General features: G+C 40.2%; 1 protein-coding gene across 3 annotated transcripts in view; it reads left to right on the forward strand.

Moving 5' to 3' along the window:
* The window catches only part of RAPGEF5 (Rap guanine nucleotide exchange factor 5), a 271113-nt gene that overhangs the window by 29074 nt on the left and 218804 nt on the right, over positions 1-23235 (forward strand). For 2 of the 3 annotated variants that reach the window (XM_053609433.1, XM_053609434.1), the window contains exons 2-3: positions 15011-15061; positions 17047-17153. In XM_053609433.1, the coding sequence (XP_053465408.1) occupies positions 15011-15061; positions 17047-17153 (158 nt within the window). Of the gene's footprint in view, positions 1-13701; positions 13730-15010; positions 15062-17046; positions 17154-23235 lie in introns of those variants that run through there. The other variant, XM_053609435.1, reaches the window with a different exon arrangement.

The following is a 23235-nucleotide window of genomic DNA, read 5'->3' on the forward strand; positions in this document are numbered from 1 at the left end:
TATCAGAAGGCCAGCAATATTGGAGAACAGTGAGAGTGGCCTCTCCAACATTGTTCTTTCCTTCGATTTCCAAAGCCACAGTTTAATACATAAAAGTTCAAAGTAAAAACATGTTAACCCTTATCTTAAACAACAATAATTAACCTTTATCTTAAATAACAATCAGCATAAGCCATGACCCATAATAAATACAAATTGGCATAACCCACGATCCAAATCTGCATTTCTAATTCAGAAGTTAATCTTCTAAATCAATCGCCCTAAGCTACTCAAAATATACACTTTTAGGTTAAAGCTCAAAATACAGAACGACAAAGATGGAAGACATGAGGTGAGGGTCATGTAGAACCTAAGCCGACCAGACCTGCTGTGTTGCCTGGGCCCTAACCTGACTCTATCTTATTCTCACTACCTGTGCTCTCACCTTGAGGGCCTTTTTAAATTTAGAAACATTTACAGTAGGAAGCACCTGTAGGTGGTATGTATCTATCGATCAACACTTCTCAAGTTTCACTGTGATGTGAATCACCTGGGGATCTTGTCATCTTCTGAATGGGTAAGTCTGGGTGGGGGCGGAGCCTGAGAATCTCCATTTCCCAGAAGCACTCAGTAATATAGATGCTGCTGGTTCACAGACCACACTTGGAGAAAGCTGTAGATAACTGTTCATTACTGCCATCTGGACATAGCTGTGAGCCTGAGGAAGGTAATATTTGCTGAGTGGTTGTAGTAGCATGAGCAGGGAGAAAGAATGATGGGCATTTGTTGATGCCTGCTACCACATATGGGGAGTTTCCAGAGGAAACTGGAGAACTAGACATTCCCCTGAATTCCAGAACATCTGAACATGCTCTGGTGACCTGTGTGGTTTACACTGTGTTTCTTGTTCTGCCTGATGTGACTACTGACTATGTTTGCTGGAACAGTAGTGGGTCTTTGTTTCAGAGTAGAAAGGTAGTAGAGGAGGGAAACAATTAAGAAAAACTCTCTGTGATGATGTATTAGATAAAATAAAAGTTGTCTAGACAAGTTAGAAGAAATAATTTAGTAAGGAGACTAGAGAGAAGGTGATTTTGTGGAGCAGAAGAAAATCTAAACTAGTGTCAAGGAGTTGGAAAGTGTGAGGACATAGTTAGGACAAGAAACTTGTTGGTATCTAAGCAGCATGATGCTGCGTAGGCTTTTTTCATTAGAGGGAAACTCAGGAGAAAGTGAACCTGTTAGGAGCCTTGCACTTTATGGACCCTGATTTCAACGTAAGGGAAGCGTAGTTAGAATGTCATAGCTAGAAGCATTGAGAGGAAAAGTGGCATAGGATGTAGATGAAGTTCCCATTCTATAGTAACATTGTCCAAACGTATTAGAAATGTAGAAGGAAGTGATAGAAGCTGGTGTGGCTCTAAAGCAGGGGCCCTCAAACTTTTTAAACAGGGGGCCAGTTCACTGTCCCTCAGACCGTTGGAGGGCCAGACTATAGTTAAAAAACAAACTATGAACAAATTCCTATGCACACTGCACATATCTTATTTTGAAGTAAAAAAACAAAACGGGAACAAATACAATCGCACCGCCTCATGTGGCCTGCGGGCCGTAGGTCGAGGACCCCTGCAAGTGAGCTTCTGAGGGACCCAGATTCTAGAAAGACATGTATTCAAGAAGAAGGAAGGACATATGGCCCAGGGTAAATAAAGTTTCACAAGCCGGTAAGACTTGAGTGCCAGCTAACTGAGGGCTATGAAGTAGTAAGTGAAGGACAACAAAGCTAACAATTTTATCTGGGATCGGTACAGGAAAGGCGGAAGGAGTTGACCAATGCTAAGGGGTTGACCAATGAGAGACACCATCCTGTGTTAAGAGGATAATTTTTTAACTGGAATTGTGAAAGATAGGCCGTGATAAGAGTTCTTAACTGTACTAAATGACCTTGATGCTGGAAGTTTTCAGTGGGTTACATCACTGCTGTTAGGATTATTTGCAAATTTCTGACAGATGTGTGTCATCATCCTGGAAGTGCAACTTAGAAAGGATTTTTTTAAGTTATATATGTGAAATTGTAGATGGCTAAAGTTAATTTGGATTTTCTTGAATACTAAAAAGAAGTATTAACTAAAAGATTTAGGAGAACTAAGGAAGATTCGTAGTTATAATCAGGACATAATGGAGGTTTAGAGTGAATCACAGGATTCCCATTTATCAGTGTCCAGGTAAAACTTGTGTTTATATAAAAGGCTGTAAACAGCGGTGGCAGCAGGGTTTTACCATGCCAAAAGCCCGCGCAAATTTTATACCTATTTGGAAAAGGAACCTGGTCCCAAGAACCTAGTAACAGCTGACTGATTCCAGGTGAGCTCTTCCTGACTCCCAAGTATGGGGACTAGGACATGACCCTTATGGGTCTAGAGGGTGAGTGAAATAGCCAGTGTCCAAAAGAAGCCTGATGGGAGACCCCAGGGAGTGTGGCCAGTAGGAGAAGTTTCCTTCTCACACATCCTCTTTGCCTTTCTGACCAGGAGGAACCTTGGGTAAAAGGATTCTCTCTGGGTGTGTAGAGAGTTCTGTTAGTGTTCCGTTGGCCTTGCTTTGTGACAGGCACTCTGCCATGTCCTAAGGATGTGGGTGAAAAAGATACGCTCCTGTCCCTTGAGAAGCTTACAGTGTAGCAGGGGAGATCCACATTTATGTACCTAATAACTCTAAAGTTTACTGAGTGCTCAACAATAACAACACTGAACCATGCAGTGCATTGTTCTAAGCTCTTTATATAATTTTAAGGTAATGGTTCTCAAAATGTATACCTAGGGCCAGTGGTATCAAGATCCTTTGAGAACTTTGTAGAAAGGCAGACTCTCAGGCTTTACTCCCAGACCTACTGAACCGAATTTATGGGTAGGAACCCAGTGATCTGTTTAATAAGCCCTCCAGGTATCAGGTGCATGCTGAAGTTTGAGAATCACAGTTTTAAGTCATTTATTCTTCACAAAAAATTTGTGAGTAAGTTATTTCGCTCATTTGAAGAGGTGGAAACAAGCACAAATGAAATAGCTTGTGCAAGGACACAGCTTTTAAGTGGTGCCGATGTTACCGGATGAAGAGGGTCTGGCCGCCTGCCACTGTCTGCCGGTGTGCAGAGATGGGGATGGGCCACCAAACTTTGTCAGAAGGCCCTGGGGAACAGAGCAGCCTGTCCAAGACTGTTCTGTTCTTCCAGTTCCAAAATCACAGTGTTATACATAATGGTTCACAGCAAAAACCACACTAACACTTACTTTAAATAATAAACAGCACAACTCAGTGACAATCTATTACAACATTTCCAATTCAAAAGTGAATTTCCTAAACTATTCAAGATGGGCACGTTTGGCGTGGGAGCTAAATGACAAAACAATAACAAACAGGAGGTGAAGATCACTTAGGACCAGACCAGACAGCTGTGTCATGTCTGCCCTGGCTTGACTCCATCCTGTTCTCACTCCATGTGCCCTCACTGATGGGCTTTGAATCCAAGCAGTGTGAACCCAGCTCTTACTGCCGTGCAAGGCTGCCTCCCAGGAAAGGAGGTGCAGTGCACAGAGGCAGGAGCCGTAAACTCTGGATTTTTTTAACATTTAGTGAGAATTAACTATCTGCAAGCCATCATGTTAGATACGGTGGACATTTAAAGTGTGAGCACAATATAGACCCTATTTTTAAGATTCTTATGAAGTAGGGGAAAGCCAAATGTAAATAAGCATCTGGAATCTAAAATGCCTTGGAAACACATAAAAAATTCTAACAGGAGATTTGAACATATGAATGCATTTTAACATAAACTATATGAAAATGTATGTGGAGAAAGGCATTCTAGGTGGAGAGAGTATTATGTGCAAGATTCAGATGTTTGAAACAACTTGCGCTCTTGGATTTAGTAGTATTTTTGTATATTTGGCCTTTAGCATCTGTTTTGTGTAGTCTAGACTTGTCTAGATTGTGGCATAGATTGGAAGTTCCAAATTTAAAAGGAAGAGTTTGTGAAACTAATTGCTCTTTTTAAAAACCATTTTATTGAGGGATGATTGACACATTAAACTGTACATATTTAATGTGTACAACTTGATGACCTTGGAGGTAAGTGTACACTGTGAAACTATTGCCATAGTTTATGCCCCGGCTTTCTCTACCTCCAAAAGTTTCCTCCTATTTTCTTTATTATTTTTTGTTTTAAGAACACTAACAAAAGATCTACTCTCAGCAACTTTTAAGGCATACAATACAGTATTGTTAACTATAGACACTGTGCTGTATAGTATATCACTAGGACTTATTCACCTTGTAAAATTGAAACTTTGTACCGTTTGGCTAGTCCTTTCCCTCCCCCCTCCCTTTTTATTTTGGCTGCCACTTCTTGCTTTTATATCACATAAGTGGAAATGGAAATGTGCCTTAAATGTGGAAGAAATCTTGAATTGCAATAGGAGATAATTTTGGTTCCCCAAATGAGAGTTCTTCCCAATAACTGGTTAAGCAATGGAATATATTGCTGGGGACATTATGGAGCTCTTCTTTCTCTGCAAGATTTGAAATCTAGACCAGGATTGGTGAGCCTTTTCTGTAAGGGGCCAGAAAATAAATGCTTTTGACTTTGCCAGCCACTATATAACTGTACCATTGTTGCAGGGAAGCAGCCAGTGTTGATATGTAAACAAATGGCATGGAGAGTTGCAATAGAACCTTATGAAAACAGGTAGCAGCTGAGTTTGGTCACTGGGCCCCAAAATCCAGAATCTCAAGTGTCTCATATAGTTTAGATCAGGCGTACTCAAACTGCGGCCCGTGGGCCACATGAAGCGGTGTGAATTGTATTTGTTCCCATTTTGGTTTTTACTTCAAAATAAGATATGTGCAGTGTGCATAGGAATTTGTTCATAATTTTTTTTTTAAACTATAGTCCAGCCCTCCTACGGTCTGAGGGACAGTGAACTGGCCCCTGTTTAAAAAGTTTGAGGTTTAGATGAAGGCCCAGTGACCCTGGGAGTTCATTTCTGGTGTTCCTTTTTTTGTCCTCTTTGTATATGTTGAGTGATTGAAAAATAAAAAGTGGAACTAATGGGCGGTGCCTGTGGCTCAGTGGGTAGGGCACAGACCCCATATACCGAGAGTTGTGGGTTCAAACCCGGGCCCAGCCAAATTGCAGCAATAAAATAGCCAGGCGTTGCGGCAGGTGCCTGTAGTCCCAGCTTCTTCCAGACTTACCTAAGCCCAGGAGTTGGAGGTTGCTGTGAGCTGTGACATCATCTACCGAGGGCAATGAAGTGAGACTCTATCTCTATCAAAAAAAAAAAAGAAAGGGGCGGCGCCTGTGGCTCAGTGAGTAGGGCGCCGGCCCCATATGCCGAGGGTAGTGGGTTCAAACCCAGCCCCAGCCAAACTGCAATAAAAAAATAGCCGGGCGTTGTGGCGGGCGCCTGTAGTCCCAGCTGCTCGGGAGGCTGAGGCAGGAGAATCACGTAAGCCCAAGAGTTAGAGGTTGCTGTGAGCTGTGTGACGCCACGGCACTCTACCCGAGGGTGGTACAGTGAGACTCTGTCTCTACAAAAAAAAAAAAAAAAAAAAAAAGAAAGAAAGAAAAAGAGGAACTAATATTCTAAATTCTGTTTTCCACCAGGAGACTCTACATTATTGCTTCTATTGTTTTGCAGCTTTCAAAAATTTACATACGTCTTGACAAGAAAGATGTAAGAGACTAAAGTGCTTTTAGATGTCCAAGAAGGGAAGAAAGGAGGCTGGCCTAAGGTTTTTTCTGATTTGATAGTAATATAGGAAATGAAAAGAGATTTCTTTTCCTATTGACCCCACACAAAACAGCGTAAGTGTTTTTCACTACAAAGAATTGATTGGTATTCAAATGTATCTTTCAGTTTTGAAACAAGCACAGAAGTCATTCGGTATATCCTTGTACACTTTGGTATGTCCTTGTACACCTTGGTATGTCCTTGTACACCTTGGTATGTCCTTGTGCACCTTGGTATATCCTTGTACACCTTGGTATGTCCTTGTACACCTTGGTATGTCCTTGTACACTTTGGTATATCCTTGTACACCTTGGTATGTCCTTGTACACTTTGGTATGTCCTTGTACACCTTGGTATGTCCTTGTACACCTTGGTATGTCCTTGTACAGGTGTACTTGCTCTGTATACACCCTAGTCTCTGTGCTCTGTTTGAGCCTGACTATGTAAGGCAGGGACAGGAAATGAGGCAAAGGGTGGGCGGTGGTTGGGGTGGGGCTGTGGGTTTCACGTCATCCTTTACCACTTGGCAGATTGTCAGACAGTGTGACACTGGCGAATCACCACAGGATGGTCAGCTCCTGCCACCCACCGTAGAAGGTCCTAGATGTACCAAAGGCATCATCCTCACTGAGGGTTATGAGGCTGGTAGAGGGGAGGCTCCCACACCTGCAAATGGAGCCGGGAGGCACTGTATCTGAGTGGCAGAGATAGACTAGTGCTAGTGTGTGTGTGGGGGGAGCCTCGTCGTGAGAGGTCAGGGCTCGGGGGGCTTCGTGCAGCATTTGTGTGCACTGAAAGAAAGGCAGGATGTCAAAAAATGTAGAGAAATAGACAAAGCAGAGGTCATCGCAAGGCCCTTGGACATGGGAGAGGAGAGGGATGAATGCTCATGGTTCATCTGGTGAAGCCCAGCGACCTGCCTGACTGAAGGAGGGTTTGTAGAAAGGAGGTGCAGCAGGGAGGTGTGGACTGTGAGCACGCAGGAGGGCAACCTTAAAAAAAAATTCTCTCGTTTTAAAAATCTCAAGATGATATGTAAGGAGATTTTGTAGAGAGATTAATCCGTCTGCCTGAAGGTGCTGGATACCAGAATGGGCAGGAAAGCCGTCAGTCATTCTGTTGTGCAGCCTGAGGAAGTTATGTAGACAACAGTGCGGCATTTAGAAGAAGAAAAAAAAAAGCTGTATTTTGAAATTGTATTTAAGTTTGGGGGGGAATGTGTTTGTGAGAAAGACAATTACTTTTATTATTATTATTATTACTTTTTATTTTGAAGTAATTTTAGACTTGAAAGTTGCAAAAGTACAAAGGGAGTTCCTTTATAACCACACCTGGCTTCCCCAAATGTTAACATTTTTATAACCACAGTACAGTTGTCGGAACCAGCATGGATGCACATTATTGACTAAAATGCAGACCTCATTGTGTTTTGCCAGCTGTCCTAGTGAGGTTCTTATTCCAGGGCAGGATCACACAGGGCCTTTAGATATCAGTTGCCTTTGGTCTCCCCCAATCTGGGAGAGTTCCTCAGTTTTTACTGGTCTCTGTTAACCAGAGTTTAGCGGAGTACAAGCCAGTTATTTTGAAGAATGTCTCTCAGTTTGGGGTTGTCTGACAGTCCATCGAAAAATCTTCATGTCTGCGTTTGGACAAAAACACCACAGAAGTACCTTTCTCCCTCATTTCGTCCTATCAGGAGGCAGATGATGTCACCACGTCTCATGATGGGTGGGGTGGTAACTTTTATCACTTGGGGCAGGTGGTGTCTGCTAAGCTCCATTATAAAGTTACTAATTTTTCCTCTGTGCTTATTAAGTATCTTTTGGGGAGGCGCTTTGACACCGTGGGTACTTTGTTACACTATCTTGTATCTCATGCTTTTGTCCACTAATCTCAACATTCATTGATGATTCTTCTCTGCAGCATTTACTACTGTGATGTTTGCTCAGTGATGATTTTCTGTTTTTCTCTTATCACTGCATTTAGTAATTGAAATTATTCTGTAAGGAAGGGCTGTCCTTTCTCCCCCATCTTCATTCATTTATTTATTCAGTACTTTATTTACATCTGTATGGACTCATAGGTATTTATTCTGTGGGTTATAAGTCAATACTTTCATTATTTATTTTGCTGCTGAATTGTCCCAGATTTGGCCAGTGGGAGCTTCTTCATGTTGGCTGCTATGGGAATGGTCCATCTTGGAGGACAAGTATGACAGGGTGGGGGTTGATGTTAATACAAGTAGAGAATTCAGTGACAAGTGGAAATAAGCAGAAAGCTTGCTAGTTTAACCATTTACCTCAAATCTTTATTTGATGCCTAAATTTATAAAATTATTTTTGTTTAATAACATCTACAGTAGAAAACTGAACCAAATGCTGCAATAATAGTTTCCAATCAGAAAAAAATTTATGGAGTTTCAACAGTAGGATACAAAAATGGTGGATGTATTAAGGAGTGGCAAACATTTTTATGTCTGTAACAGCTTTTTGCTGAAAAAAGCATACAAAATTCCTAAATTTTAAAGGCTTTTCTGTGATTGCATTTACCAGGGAAGCCCACCGTGGCAGGCAAAACTGTTCTCTTGTTTGTAAATAGAACCAAAAAGATATTTTCCCAAGTATGGAATAAGATAAAACTGGTAAGGCTTGGGGTTGGTTTCTGTTGTACCTATTGTCTATATTTTCCCAGAAGCTGTTGGTTCTTGCTGTTTTATCTCCCTAGGCAGGCAAGATTATGAAATGTTCATAAGTATTCTTAGGGCCTGCTTTCATTTTCTACTTTATCTTTTAAGTAAGGAAGCATGTTTATACTAGAATAGAGCCCTTTAATAATGGGAGAAGTCAAAATTAAATTTAATGTTACTGATGCCATCAAAAGGGTATTCTCTTTCTGAAGTTATGTATATAGGTACTATGCTGCTATGCAGACAGGAAGATATTTTGGCTTAGGGCTATGTCTAGGAAGAGGTATATAGAAAATACATACCCCAGGAGCAGGTGCAGGGTGAGATTTGCTGAAACAGTGGCTTTTTGTTTTACACAAGCCACTTGGAGGCTCAGCCTCAGAGCCCAGTGCTGTTGGCAAATGGCTGCATCTCACCTTCATTCTTAAAGGCATGTGCGGGAGGTGATGGTTTAGCCATGTTTAAGCCCCGTAGCGGATGAGAAGAGGTTCAAATTGCCATTCTCAATCACTTATTTTTACAGTTTTACTCAAACCTGGCTGCACATTAGAACCACATGTGAGACTTGGGACAAAACTGCCCAAGATTCTAATTTGGTATGTCTGGGATGGTCCCTTGGAACCTGCTTTGTTTTCCTTGAATTTCCCAGATGGTTCTATTTATATCCATGGTTGAAAATCACTGGATCTAGCATATACTGTTTGTGACTTCTTCTTCTTCTTCTTCTTTTTTTTTTTTTTATTAAATCATAGCTGTGTACAATAATGCAATTATGGGGTACAATGTGCTAGTTTTATATATAATTTGAAATACTTTCATGAAACTGGTTAATATGTTTGTGACTTCTTAATGGCAGTTGGATGCACTTGTTATGTTACTTTTTTTTTTTTTGTAGAGAGAGAGAGTCTCACTGTACCGCCCTCGGGTAGAGTGCCGTGGCGTCACACGGCTCACAGCAACCTCCAGCTCTTGGGCTTACGTGATTCTCTTGCCTCAGCCTCCCGAGCAGCTGGGACTACAGGCGCCCACCACAACGCCCGGCTATTTTTTTGTTGCAGTTTGGCCGGGGCTGGGTTTGAACCCGCCACCCTCGGCATATGGGGCCGGTGCCCTACTCACTGAGCCACAGGCGCTGCCCCTTGTTATGTTACTTTTAAGTCATTGTGTCTGTCCTATGTTAAAAGATACATGGATGGGGCAATGAATAAAGATAGGCTTGGGTTGCAGATTTCTTGATTTTCTCTGTAAGTCTAGTATTCTCATCTGCAAAATTGGATTAATAACAGTACCTACCTCAGAGTTTTTAAGTAATGATGCATGCAAAATACTTAATATACTTCCCTGCACATAGTAGAGGGAAAATGTTAAGATGGAGTGGTGGCTTTGGAATCAATCAAAATTTGTCACAGTCCTGATTCTTAAATCCACAGCTCTGGGACCTTAAGTAAAATGTTTTGTTTCTCTGATCTTCAGTCCTCTTATCTCTAAAGATAGGAATAGGTGGGAGCATTTACTACTATGCGAATGTGCTTAAGACGAAGAAGGTGCCCAGTAAGCATTTCTGTCACATTCCTTTCTACTTTCATAACATATCACACAGCAGTAGAAAAATATTGTTTCAAAAACATTATTGACTCCGGTGTACCCTTGCTATGTTGAGAAGATATTATTACAATTGGCCTTTGTGGCTGTGGCTGGCTGCTGGGGGCATGCCCCTTGGAGCCCTGAGGAAATGGTTGTGGCCCTGAGTTGTAACCAGAGCTCACAGGAGAGTCGTGGTTCCCTGCCCTTCCATCTCAGCAATTGGCTCATGTTGCCAATTTTCATTAGGCCTGACTTTGATGACTGGGTATTCAGAGGCCTGCAGTCTAGCGGGATTCTGTCCTTTTAACCTTGAATGAGCTTTGGTTGACATATAAGTTTAACTTGGGTCTTAAGTAGGACCCACAGTCTTAGAAATCTCCTGGGCAGTTTAATAGATCACAACCCTTGTTATTTTATTCTATAATCTCTTAATATATGTGACCATGACCACCAGTTGCATAGGCCTTTTGGTTTCCTTTTTGTATGAAAATTGAGTTTACTTATTCTACCATTCTACCTTTATATTCTGCTTGATCTTCCAGAATGGGAAAAGGGACAGTGGCCAAAGTTAGCAGAAAGTTGTGTCATGAACTGACTGTTTCATTGTCAATGGCAGTTCTTGTTGGTTCAGTAAGAGGGCAGGTCGTTCTTCTGTGGTGATTGAAGTGATTCAGTCTTCTGCTTTCACTTCTCTTACCCCTTAGTAACTTACATACTTTAACTGAATCAAAGAATGGTATTAAGATATCTCCTTTAACAGGTGATGAAAAATGTGCCTTAAGTCTATTACATAGTTGAGCAAGATATTTTTAGCAATTCTGGAATGAGTTCCATGCTTGCTTCAGACCTAGCTTCATGAATTATCATATTTTAATTTTAGTGAACACTCAATTTAAAAAAACAAAGAATATGTTGTTGCTAACCAATTATTTTTTTGCTTTGTGCCATTATTTTTTCCTGAAAGTCCATTTATAAATATTGAAGTGTTGTAATTTTCTAATACATGTTTACAATATGAGGTTTGCCTGAAATCACTTAGGATACCATTTGCCATGGCTCATTAAAATGGAAAGAAGGAGAAATAAATGTGAATCAAAATCTATTTTCATTTGTGCTGTTAGCATTCTTCTCTCTCTGGGATTTATGTGTCTTTCATGAAAGAATGGTTGCATCCAGCTTTAGTAATTCTAAATTGAAAATGCAAGGGAAAGCCTGTAGTCCCAGCTACTCGGGAGGCTGAGGCAAGAGAATCGCTTCAGCCCAGGAGTTGGAGGTTACTGTGAGCTGTGTGAGGCCACGACACTCTACCGAGGGCCATAAAGTGAGAATATGTCTCTACAAAAAAAAAAAAGAAAGAAAATGCAGGGGAAATAAGGAATCACCACCTTGTTTAGGCATTACATTCATTATGGTGAGAGCCATTTAAAAGAAAAACCAGCACTGGATGCACAAGTCATAGAGCAAATAGAGAAATCAGGATTAACACAGAGAATTTTAGGTTTAAAATGTTCTTTTGATACGTGGGTTTTCCATATGAGGGATGGTATCTCGTTCGTGTGTCTGTTTCTGGAAGCTCCTGTGATGCCTGGCAAGGATTTCAGTAGGAGCTTTGTAAATAGGAAATGAATGGAAGTAAGCCGCCCCAGGAGTGATGAGACGAAGCCTTGGAATGCAAAGAGGAGAAATGAAGCCATTCATTTAAAAATGAATCTAGGGGGCAGTGCCTGTGGCTCAAGGAGTCGGGCGCTGGCCCCATATGCTGGAGGTGGTAGGTTCAAACCCGGCTCTAGCCAAAAAAAAAAAAAAAAAAAAAAAAAATCTAGGCGGGTACCCAGGCTCACACCTTTATTCCTAGCACTCTGGGAGGCCAAGGCAGGTGGATTATTTGAGCTCAGGAGTTCGAGACAGACCAGCCTGAGCAAAAGCAATATCCCATCTCTTCAAAAAATAGAAAAAAATTGCCAGGCGTGGTGGCCAGCTCCTTTAGTCCCAGCTACTTGGGAGGCTGAGGCAAGGAGATTGCTTAAGCCCAGGAGTTTGATGTTGCTGTGAGCTATGATACCACGGCACTCTACCCAGGGTGACAGAGTGAGACTCTGTCTCAAAATAATAATAATAATAATAATAATGATAATGAAAGAAAAAGAATCCAGCTAAGCAGAATGAAAGGGTGAAAACACATGTTAAGGAAAGCACATTGACATGGAAGGGGTGGTGCTTTGGGTGTTCTTGTGATATTCTTACTGGTAAATGCTGCCCGAAGCAGCAGTGGGTTGGCCCGTAGTATTCCTCTGATGAAATCAAGCAGCAGTTCTTTCCCAGTACTTGTTAAAAATGAGGTAACAGATGGACCATACCCCCATGGTTTTTTTCCCCTTAAATCTTTGGCACTTGCTATTTTTGGTCAATACTGAAAACTAGCATAAAGTAGTCTCTACAAAGTACAGTTATGATAGTTATTTTAGGTTTGAGATGTCAGTACTTCACTGAGTTCTACAGAGAGCTCTGTGGCTTCCCTGGGCCCAGCTAACAAGTTTGAGAACCGCTGTCCCAGAGTGTTAATGAAGCAGAGATCTATCTCCTGGGACCAGTGAAGGGAAGATTTCACAGGAGCTTCCTCTAAAAGGCGGTTATTATGTTGCTTGTGCGGGTTCCCTGGGGCCTAGTAGTTTATCTAACGCTGTTACCAGTCCAGAATAGAAGAATCCCCTTGTTTCATTTACTCATCCTACCAGCCTTTTGAAAGAAGCCATGGGGGGCGGGGGGTAGTTTCTGTTAAGTGGAATTTTGTGAGTGTAACACTAGTGTGGAAACAGCCAGATTCAGGATGGCAGCGAGAGAGAGGCAAATGGTTTGTTTTCTTTGGTGAAACTGCCCCTGCCCAGTTTTAAAAAAACTTGTTTCTACCTAAAAGCTTTGTCTTGAACTAGATAATGCAAAGTATTGGCTATTGTGGAACTGATTTAGCAATTAGACAAGTAAATAGCGAATGTGAGTTCTGGTCTGCCATAATGATTTTTTAAAGTCTCCCCTGTTGAAAGAAAAAAAATAAATTTTCATGATGATTCATTTTTATATAATCTGGTACATATGCAAGTTTTAAGTTGTTCAGCATTTCAATAAGTAAATATATTACATAGGCTCAGATTGCAGAAGGCCGAGGAAGGGTGGTTTGAAAGTGTGTACGGAGTAGGCCACAAGGGTGGGAGTTAAAAATGGGCTATTTACCTTATAACATTTATTTTCTTTGAAGCATGTTGAAAATCTTTAGCACGGTATCAATTGGCATTTCCAGGTAAAGAGTTCCTACATTTTATTACAGTTTAATTAGAAGATAAGTGGTGTGGGAGCCATATGGACTGGGGAAGGGGCAGAATGGACATTTTCTTTCTAGACTAAAGTTCGGTAGAAGGTTCAGAGGCTGGAAGGTGATGAGGGGCAGGATGTGTTTCATGAATCTAGAAAATTATTCTAAGAAGTGGAGGAGGCTGGCTAAAAAGGATGGGATCCCAAAAGACAGAGAGCCTTAGAATACAGTTGTTGACAGCTTTAAACAGTAGGTTGGAAGTTTAATAAATATGAGTTTCTGTTTTTGTTTTTCTGTTCCTATGCTGCAGTGGGAAATGATAATAATTCTTCAACGTGTTCAGGCCCATGTGGGTGATGCTGCTGCTTCCTGGATTGTTGTTAGGTAGGACGGATTAGCTCCTGCAATCAAATCACTCAGCAAATACTTATTAAGTTGAGATGGATATGTAAATAAATAGAAAAATAAACATCTTCCTGCAAGGTTGTGGGCTAGTGCCATGAAAGCAAAGCAGTATAACTGCCAGCCTCCCTCAAGGAGCTTATAGACTCGGGGCCAATGTAGGCCCAGAAAACAGCCCACACCACAGAGCTCCCGGATGCTGCCAGGCTAACTGTAGCATAAACGAAGGGGAACAACCCCAGGCAGGAGGAGCTACACTCAGGAGGTGCCTGCAAATCTGGACTTGGAAATCTGGTGGGATTCAGGGGAACATCAAGGAAGACGGAGGACTTTTAAAATGGAAAATGGTGTATGCGGAAGTAGGGTAGGAGTGGGTGGTTCTTCTGACGAGGAAATCTTGCTAAACTGAAGAATCCTTCCTGGGAGGTGCAAAGAGAATACTAGAAACCTATTGGAGACAGGCTATGGTGAGCCAGCAATTGGAAAGGCAGAGGTTGGCTTGACTCACATAAGCAATCAGGGACCATTATAAGTGGGAGCCGTGTTGAGGTTTGCAGGGTAGCCTGAAGAGGGTGTGACCAGTGGGCAGGAAATCCACTGCAAGCTAATGCGTCATTTTTGGGTATAGTGAGTTAGGGTGGGAGGAGAAGGATGGGAGAAATGGAATCCAAATCACATTAAGAATGAAGTGACAGGCTTGTGCCTGTAGCTCAAGTGGCTAAGGCGCCAGCCACATACACCAAGGCTGGCAGTTCAAATCCAGCCCAGGCCCGCCAAACAATGACAACTATAACAAAAAAAGAGCCGGGCATTGTGGCATTGTGGTGGGTGCCTGTAGTCCCAGCTACTTGGAAGGCTGAGGCAAGAGGATCACTTAAGCCCAAGAGTTTGAGGTTGCTGTGAGCTGTGACACCACGGCACTCTACCCAGGGCAATAGCTTGAGACTCTGTCTCAAAAAAAAAAAAAAAAAAGAAAGTGACAAGTACAAAATAAAATTCCAGTCTTTCTGTTGCATTTTTGTTGCTTGTGTTAACTTGGAGGCTGTTCAAGTGGCATGTCCTGTTCTGTTGATGTGAATGTTGATCGATATTTACATCAGGCGAGAATAAGGACCCTCAACCCATATGGCCCATGATGTGAAATGTAAGCTCATTTTTAAACACAGACAATTCCTGGGCCTGCTGCTGTTGCATATATTTTGCCCTTTTGGTACAAGGTTTCTGTTTGGTTCTAATTTCTTCTTTCTCTTTGTTTTAAAATAGACTCTGTCGAGAAGAATTTCCAATCCATATCTTGAACACACTTCTTCCCAGGTATGATTCTTTTCTCTTATTGCATTTTCTGTAATAATGATTGACAAACTCTGGTGTAGAATTCTTAAGTTATAGCTATTCTCGTTGCTCCTGACCACATGGAGTTTTGCAAGGATGCTGCAGGGATCACATTATCTTTTCCCCTAGAGATAGCACGGCAAAGGTGTTTGAGATGCTCTGATCATTGTGTCATGATTCAAGATGTTTACTAGATAAGAAAAGAAAAAAGATTTTCCCGCTTTCTAAATGCTTTACATGAGCAAATTATCAATGTGGCAGAGTAGCTATGCAATATAAATATTTTCCAAATTGCTTTGTTAATCGAAACACTATGTTTTACAGATAGCATATATTTTGTACTAAGAACTTTGTGTAAAAAGGGATTTATATTTAATGTTATCTATTAGTGGTGGACTGTCTCTGGTGTTCTCATTGGTAAGAAAAAAATGATATCTTCATTGTGTTGGATCGAATCAGTCGACAAAGTTGCATTCTTTAGGTTACCAGGAGACTGAACTTCGTGATGTCTGGGACATTTTCTACTTTGTTGACCACTGTGTCCCCAGCATTGAGAACAGACCTGACGCTTGACAGCTGCTCATTCAGTGCTTTTTGAATGACTTAGTGAACTACGATGTCAGGACTAGTCAAGTGTCAGCTCACTCAGACCTCTGCTTTGGTAATGCTTTTTATCACCTGGCTTGTTCAAGCTTCGTTTTATTAAAAAGAAATAGTTGTTTTTTTTTTTTTTAGACAAAGTCTCATTTTATTGCCCTCAGTAGAGTGCCGTGGCGTTACAGCTCACAGCAACCTCCAAATCCTGGGCTTAGGCGATTCTCTTACCTCAGCCTACGTAGTAGCTGGGACTACAGGCGTCCACTACAATGCCCGGCTAGTTTTTATTGCAGTTTGGCTGGGGCTGGGTTCGAACCCACCACCCTCGGTATATGGGGTCGGCACCCTACCCACTGAGCCACAGGCGCTGCCCCAAAACATGTTAAAAATAATTACATGCCCTTCTCAAAGATCTGGTTGTAGTTAGGAGATAACATCATGAAAATAAAAGAAGTGTAAGGATGTGGTTGATGTGTTCCCCAGCAAGTCATAGTCCATATATTATCAATTTGTTTGCTTTGAGAGAAGATTTATATTTTGTAGGTGCAGAGAAAATCAATAAGAAAAAAAAAATGATGTAAGCATTTACACGCTAGCATGTAATATACAATTAATATAAATTTTCACGAGCCTTTACCTTATGAAGATAGCTTGTTTCCATTTAGCATCCTTCACAGCATTGCACTGTGGAGGAAGGTGCTGGTTACAGAGCAGGAGGTAGTATTAGGATCTAGGCCTTTTTGGATCTAAAGGACACCCTCTCCTTCCTCCAAGAATCAGAGACTCATATGGGGGAATTAGAAGATTAGAAAAGGAAGTTAAATGACATTTTTATCTGATAGATGGACTCATGAGATAGATAAAACCAGGATGTTTGGAATTAACTGTGAACTCTGCCATTGAATGAAGCTTCAGCCTGGTGTCAAATTGTGTCATGTTTGCTAGATTGGAAAAATATTTTCCCGTCTTCCAAGTTCTTTATATGCTTGCATTAGCAGTATGGCAGAGTTAATATATAATATAAATATTCTTCAATTTACTGTGTTGATAGAAGCCCTGTATTTAAAAAATAGTGGATAGGTTACATTGAACTTCATGTATAAGGAAATTGTTTATAATTGTAGTTGAATCAGTTCAGCATTTGGAAAATAGTTATTACAGCTTAACAATGTAAGTGAACTAGTAGCTAAAATAAAATCAGGTGATTGGAGATCTGTAGCTATATTGGTGATTGGAGATCGGTAGCTATATTGGTTGCAATGTGTCTCAAGTTTAGGGACGTGGTCACAATTTCCCATAGTTAGCATTCTATTGGTAGCTCACAAATCATCACATTGTTGTATGTTTACAGTGAATGTTTTTCTATTTAGATTTATGGAGAGAATTCTTCTTGTGCAGGAAGAGCATTGAGGAATATTATCATCGTTCAGGCAGCTGACCTGATAAAGGACAGAGTGAACCTCAAGGGGTTTTACAGGTAACACAGTTTTCTAACACCTTGTCAAAAATTCTCCTTGTGGGAAGAAAAAAATCCCAACTTTGTGCTAAAATTATAACCTTGATCAAGGAGAGGTGGGCTATATAAGCAATCGGAAGGGTTGGTTTGTTCTGTCTCTTGAGGCTACTGGTGATGACTTTGTTAAAAATTGTGCATTTGTTTAGTTAGACTCCTAGCTGTGAAGTTCCCAGCCACGAGCCTGGTGGGTTCCTGAGAGAGTCCCTTGTGTGCTTTCTCTGAGATATGATATTTTGTAATATTTGGGGGTGTGTACTACACTAGGGACTTGGATATGGATTCCTTCGTCAGGGACCATATGAAGGCTCTGTAAGGACTCCTTGGAGGTCCACGGGCAGAGAACTGCTCTGACTCTTGGGGAGAGTGAGGCTCCTCGGGCACGAAAGGAGGTGGAGAGGCAGGTTGGCAGGGGGATGGCAGCAGTCTGCTTTGGCCAGTGAACAAGGGCAGAGGTTCTAGAGTAAATAAGTTTTTACTTATTTACTGGCCAGTTTTTTAGGACAGCTGGACTGCAAAGGCGGTTACTTAGAAAGCTTGATGTATGTGTCTTTATTTCATGAAACAATTTAAAGCAAAAACCAAAAGCAAATTATCAGTTATTTTGCCAAATAAAGATATTAAACCAAACAGTGCAAAAGAAAACTAAACAAAAAGGAAAAATAAAACCCATTACTATTTGTTATCACTATTCCTTTTTAAAGAGATGACATTGTAATTACCAGCAGGAGTGTCCAAACTGCAGCCCAGTGAGTCCAGCCGCAAGCTGATTTTGTGAGGACTATTTTTTGCTTATCTGTAGTGTTTGATATCACAGAAAGTATGCACAGACTTTTTCCTTTTTTCTTTTTTTTTTGCTAATCAGATTTCCTTAGTGTTTGTATGTTTAATGTGTGGCAGAAAGGAAAAATAAAAAGATTGGATACTCCACCATTATAAAAAGTAGGAAGAATACCCAGAATGCATGACACCAAAAAAAAAAAAAAGTAAGAAGTGGTATTAGAATAAAAGTTAAAAAGGAACTTTTAACTTTTTTTTTAAGTTAAATAAATTTAGCTTTATGATAAACTCATTATAATATTTCATTTTTTTTTTAATTTACCACAGATGGAAAAAATTTCATCATGGGCTAGATTTTTGGGATAGTGATTCCTGGATTCTAATAGAAGTAAGAAGAGCCCCTTTGTATTGAGGCATACTTTATATATAATTAAGTCAATCTTAAGGGTATGGCTTGATGAGTTTTTATTTGTTACACACCTATGTGATCATTATCTATGTAACTGTTATCAAGAGCTGAGGATTTTTATGCTTCAGAAAGTTCCTTCATGCCGCTTTCCAGTTAGTAACCATTCCCTGCAACCACCTACTTTTTTAGCTTCAAAAACTCAGCAGAATCTATATTCTTATGAACCAGCAAATGAGCAAATACAAAGTGTCAGGAGGAACCACAGTGAATGAAAACTTTAAAATCCTGTATTTAATTAATCATTATAACATTTACATAAGTTTTGAAAAATATGCCATAGATAGGCTATATACATATTCTGTTTCTAAATAATGCTTTTGTGTGTATGGACTCATGAAGCTCTTGAAAAAGCTCCAAGACCCACCCTTTTCCTCCATTAGGGATTCACAGCTTAGAGTCTGAGGAGGATTCCTTTAGAGCTCAGGGCAAGTCCACAGGACAGGGAGTGCAGGGTGCAGTGAGGTCTGGACCACTTCACACGGAACTTCCTTTTGTTCCTTAGTAGACGATGGCATCACCTTCAAACACATCTGATTCGCGTTTGCCATGATAAGGCCAGAACCCCCTTTCTTTTTTTTTTTGTTTAAGAACCCCCTTCCTTTTATAATCTAAGGACCAATTAACGTTCTGGCCTTAAACATGAAGTGCTCATATGATTGCTAAGGATGGATCATTTTCATTTGTCTGGTGGTGGGTTGAGGTAATTCCCCTCTGCCCCATGAGAATTCACTTTTAAAACTTTGAAATGTTTCCTACTCATTTTGTACTGTATTAAGAATCACACTAGCTTATGAATCTTTGTTTTCTTGGCACAAATACCATCACCCCAACTCTGGGGATTGCTGGAGTTCGTGTTTTGTTAAGGCAGTTACATGGCTTTGCAGCTAATCACCTCCATATCACAGTGTTGCAACTGTAGTTAGATCTACATGTACTTGGAACAGTTTCTGGATTCAGTACAAGACTGAAAATATACTGTGGGTAAGAACTGTTGCCTGTATTTAGATTGCTCTGTTCTAGCCATCTCTGTTTTGTTCCTCACTGCTCTCCCTTAAGTCCTATGAATTTAGGTTTTTTAAGCAGATTGTTCCATACCTGGTCAGCCAATCATGGGGCTAGGAGTTAAATACAGAAGCAATTCATCTCATGTTGTTTGTTTAGGTGATATTAATGGCAGTGTTTACCCTTACCCCTAATGTTTTCCCTTGTGCAGAGGGATCACTGTAAGTGATTTGAAACATGGTAGAGTTAGGGGAGAGGGTAGAAAGGGATCTTGTGCAACTGGAACAACAGCTTGCTAGGAGAGCAGGGCCCAGTTTTTAATGTTGTCATGGCAACACCGTGTTACCGTATTGACTCAGAGCACTGCTTCCCCTCCAGAAAAACAACAAAACCGTGAACCCTTTCCAATGAGAAAGGAGAGAGTCACCCCCGACCCTGTTAGGAATGCACAGGTCTCACTCAGCTTTGCTGTATCAGAAGCTGTACTTCAGCAGGATCCCCCAGGTGACTCTTTAGCACAATTTTTGAGAAGCCCCAGTTGAGAAGCTTCTTCCCTGTCACCTGTAAACAAACAAAACAGATGCATCTATCCAGCCACCTTTTGCAATTTGGTGGTTTAGTTTGTTTAGTAAATATTTTATTGTGTGCATTCATGTTCCAGGTGAGCAGCTACATTGTTGTGAGAATATGAACTAACGTGATACAGTATCTAATCCAGGGGATAAAAGTGCTTCCAAAGCCTTAAGATGCTGGCTAATCGACAGAGGTGTTGAGGAATTAATTAGTTAATTAACACGTTGAACCTTTAACATGAAAGGTGTCCTATAGAATTAGAAATTAATCTTGTCTGTGAGATCTAATTGCCTGTTTTGTTGCCATCTGTTTCTCATTTTGTTTAAAAAAATCCATGTATTTGACTGTTAATCTTTTTATTGTCTTAATGCTAACTTGCAACTAATTAAATCTGTCCAGAAGTGGCTTATCTTTCAAATAGTGATATTGTACTAAAAAAAAAAAAAAAGATGTTTTATTAAAAGTTAGAATATTTGATTAAATATCTCAGCAAAAAAGTTCACTACCTAATCTTTCTTCACCTCATGGCATTTCTTCACAATGTGATTCCTGGGTACTTGTGACTATGCCAATCCTAAGAGATACAAAATAGGCACTGTCTGCTTTAGAAATACAAATAAATGTTGACATCTCCTGATCCCTTGATCCATTATATAAAGATTATTATACCATTATACCATTCACTAAAATTTTTGGAAATTCAAAGAAATTTTTGTGAAACAAAAACACATATTTCCACAAGTGTTTTTAAAAAAATTTCATCTGAGGTTGATAAAGATGAAAAAGTAGGTATGAGGATACTGCTTATATGATAATACCAGGTTATGGCATTTCAAAAATACAATGTTTTAAGGTACATTACATAGATGATTTTTTTTTATCTTTTTTTATTGTTAAATCATAGCTGTGTACATTAGTGCAATCGCCTGTGCCCATTCTAAGATGCACCATAGATGTGGCCCCACCCATTACCCTTCCTCCACCAAAACCTCCCCCCTCCCTTCCCCTTCCTTGGCCCTTTCCCCATAGTCCTATGCTATAGTTGGGTTATAGTCTTCATGTGAAAGCTATAATTTAGCTTCATAGTAGCGGTGAGTACATTGGATACTTTTTCTTCCATTCCTGAGATACTTTGCTAAGAAGAATATGTTCCAGCTCCATCCATGTAAACATGAAAGAGGTAAAGTCTCCATCTTTCTTTAAGGCTGCATAATATTCCATGGTATACATGTATCACAATTTGCTAGTCCATTCGTGGGTCGATGGGCACTTAGGCTTCTTCCATGACTTAGCAATTATGAATTGGGCTGCAATAAACATTCTGGTACAGATGTCTTTGTTATATTGTGACTTTTGGTCTTCTGGGTATAAACCTAGTAAAGGAATTATAGGATCGAATGGCAGGTCTATTTTTAGGTCACTAAGTATTCTCCAAAGATCCTTCCAGAAGGAACGTATTAGTGTGCATTCCCACCAGCACTGTAGAAGTGTGCCCTTTCCTCAACATCCACGCCAACATCTCTGGTTTTGAGATTTTGTTATGTGGGCTACTCTTACTGGGGTTAGGTGATATCTCAGAGTAGTTTTGATTTGCATTTCTCTGATGATTAAGGATGATGAGCTTTTTTTCATGTGTTTGTAGATCTTGCGTCGGTTTTCTTTAGAGAAGTTTCTCTTCAAGTCCCTTGCCCACCCTGAGATGGGGTCACGTGTTCTTTTCTTGTTAATACGTTTGAGTTCTCTGTGGATTCTGGTTATTAGACCTTTATCGGAGGTATAACTTACAAATATTTTCTCCCATTCTGAGGGCTGTCTGCTTGCTTTACTCACTATGTTCTTGGCTGTGCAAAAGCTTTTTAGTTCGATTAGGTCTCAGTAGTTTATTTTTGATACTGCTTCAATTGCCTGGGGAGTCCTCCTCATAAAATATTCACCGAGGCCGATTCCTTCAAGAGTTTTCCCTGCACTTTCTTCAAGTATTTTTATAGTTTCATGTCTTAAGTTTAAATCTTTTATCCAGTGAGAGTCTATCTTAGTTAATGGTGAAAGGTGTGGGTCCGGTTTCAATCTTCTACAGATTGCCAGCCAGTTTACCCAGCACCATTTGTTACATAGGGAATCTTTTCCCCACTGAATATTTTTAATTGGCTTGTCAAAGATTAAATAACGGTAAGTAGCTGGATCCATCTCTTGGTTCTCTATTCTGTTCCATACATCTATCTCTCTGCTTTTGTGCCAGTATCATGCTGTTTTGATCACTATGGATTTATAGTACAGTGTCAGGTCTGGTAGTGTGATTCTTCCTGCTTTGTTTTTATTGCTCAGTAATGTTTTGGCTATTCGAGGTTTTTTCTGATTCCATATAAAATGAAGTATTATTTTTTCAAGATCTTTAAAGTATGACAATAGAGCTTTAATAGGAATTGCATTAAAATTATATATTGCTTTTGGCAGTATGGACATTTTAACAATGTTGATTCTTCCCAGCCATGAGCATGGTATGTTTTTCCATCTGTTAACATCTTCAGCTATTTCTTTTCTTAGAGTTTCATAGTTCTCTTTGTAGAGATCTTTCACGTCCTTTGTTAGGTATACTCCCAAATATTTCATCTTCTTTGGCACTACTGTGAAAGGAATAGAGTCCTTGACTGTTTGTTCAGCTTGCTTATCGTTGGTATATATAAAGGCTACAGATTTATGGGTGTTGATTTTGTAGCCTGAGACATTGCTATATTCCTTGATCACTTCTAAGAGTTTTGTAGTAGAATCCCTGGTGTTTTCCAGATATACAATCATATCATCTGCGAAGAGAGAAAGTTTGATCTTTTCTGACCCTATGTGGATACTCTTGATCGCCTTTTCTTCCCTAATTGCAATGGCTAAAACTTCCATTACAATGTTAAAGAGCAATGGAGACAATGGGCAACCTTGCCTGGTTTCTGATCTAAGTGGAAATGATTTCAATTTAACTCCATTCAATACGATATTGGCTGTGGGTTTGCTGTAGATGGCCTCTATTAGTTTAAGAAATGTCCCTTCTGTACCAATTTTCTTAAGTGCTCTGATCATGAAGGGATGCTGGATATTATCAAAAGCTTTTTCTGCATTAATTGAAAGAATCATATGGTCTTTATTTTTAAGTTTGTTTATGTGTTGAATTACATTTATAGATTTACGTATATTGAACCAGCCTTGAGACCCTGGGATAAATCCGACTTGGTC

The sequence above is a fragment of the Nycticebus coucang genome, chromosome 11 (assembly GCF_027406575.1).
Source record: "Nycticebus coucang isolate mNycCou1 chromosome 11, mNycCou1.pri, whole genome shotgun sequence".
Classification (NCBI taxonomy): domain Eukaryota; kingdom Metazoa; phylum Chordata; class Mammalia; order Primates; family Lorisidae; genus Nycticebus; species Nycticebus coucang.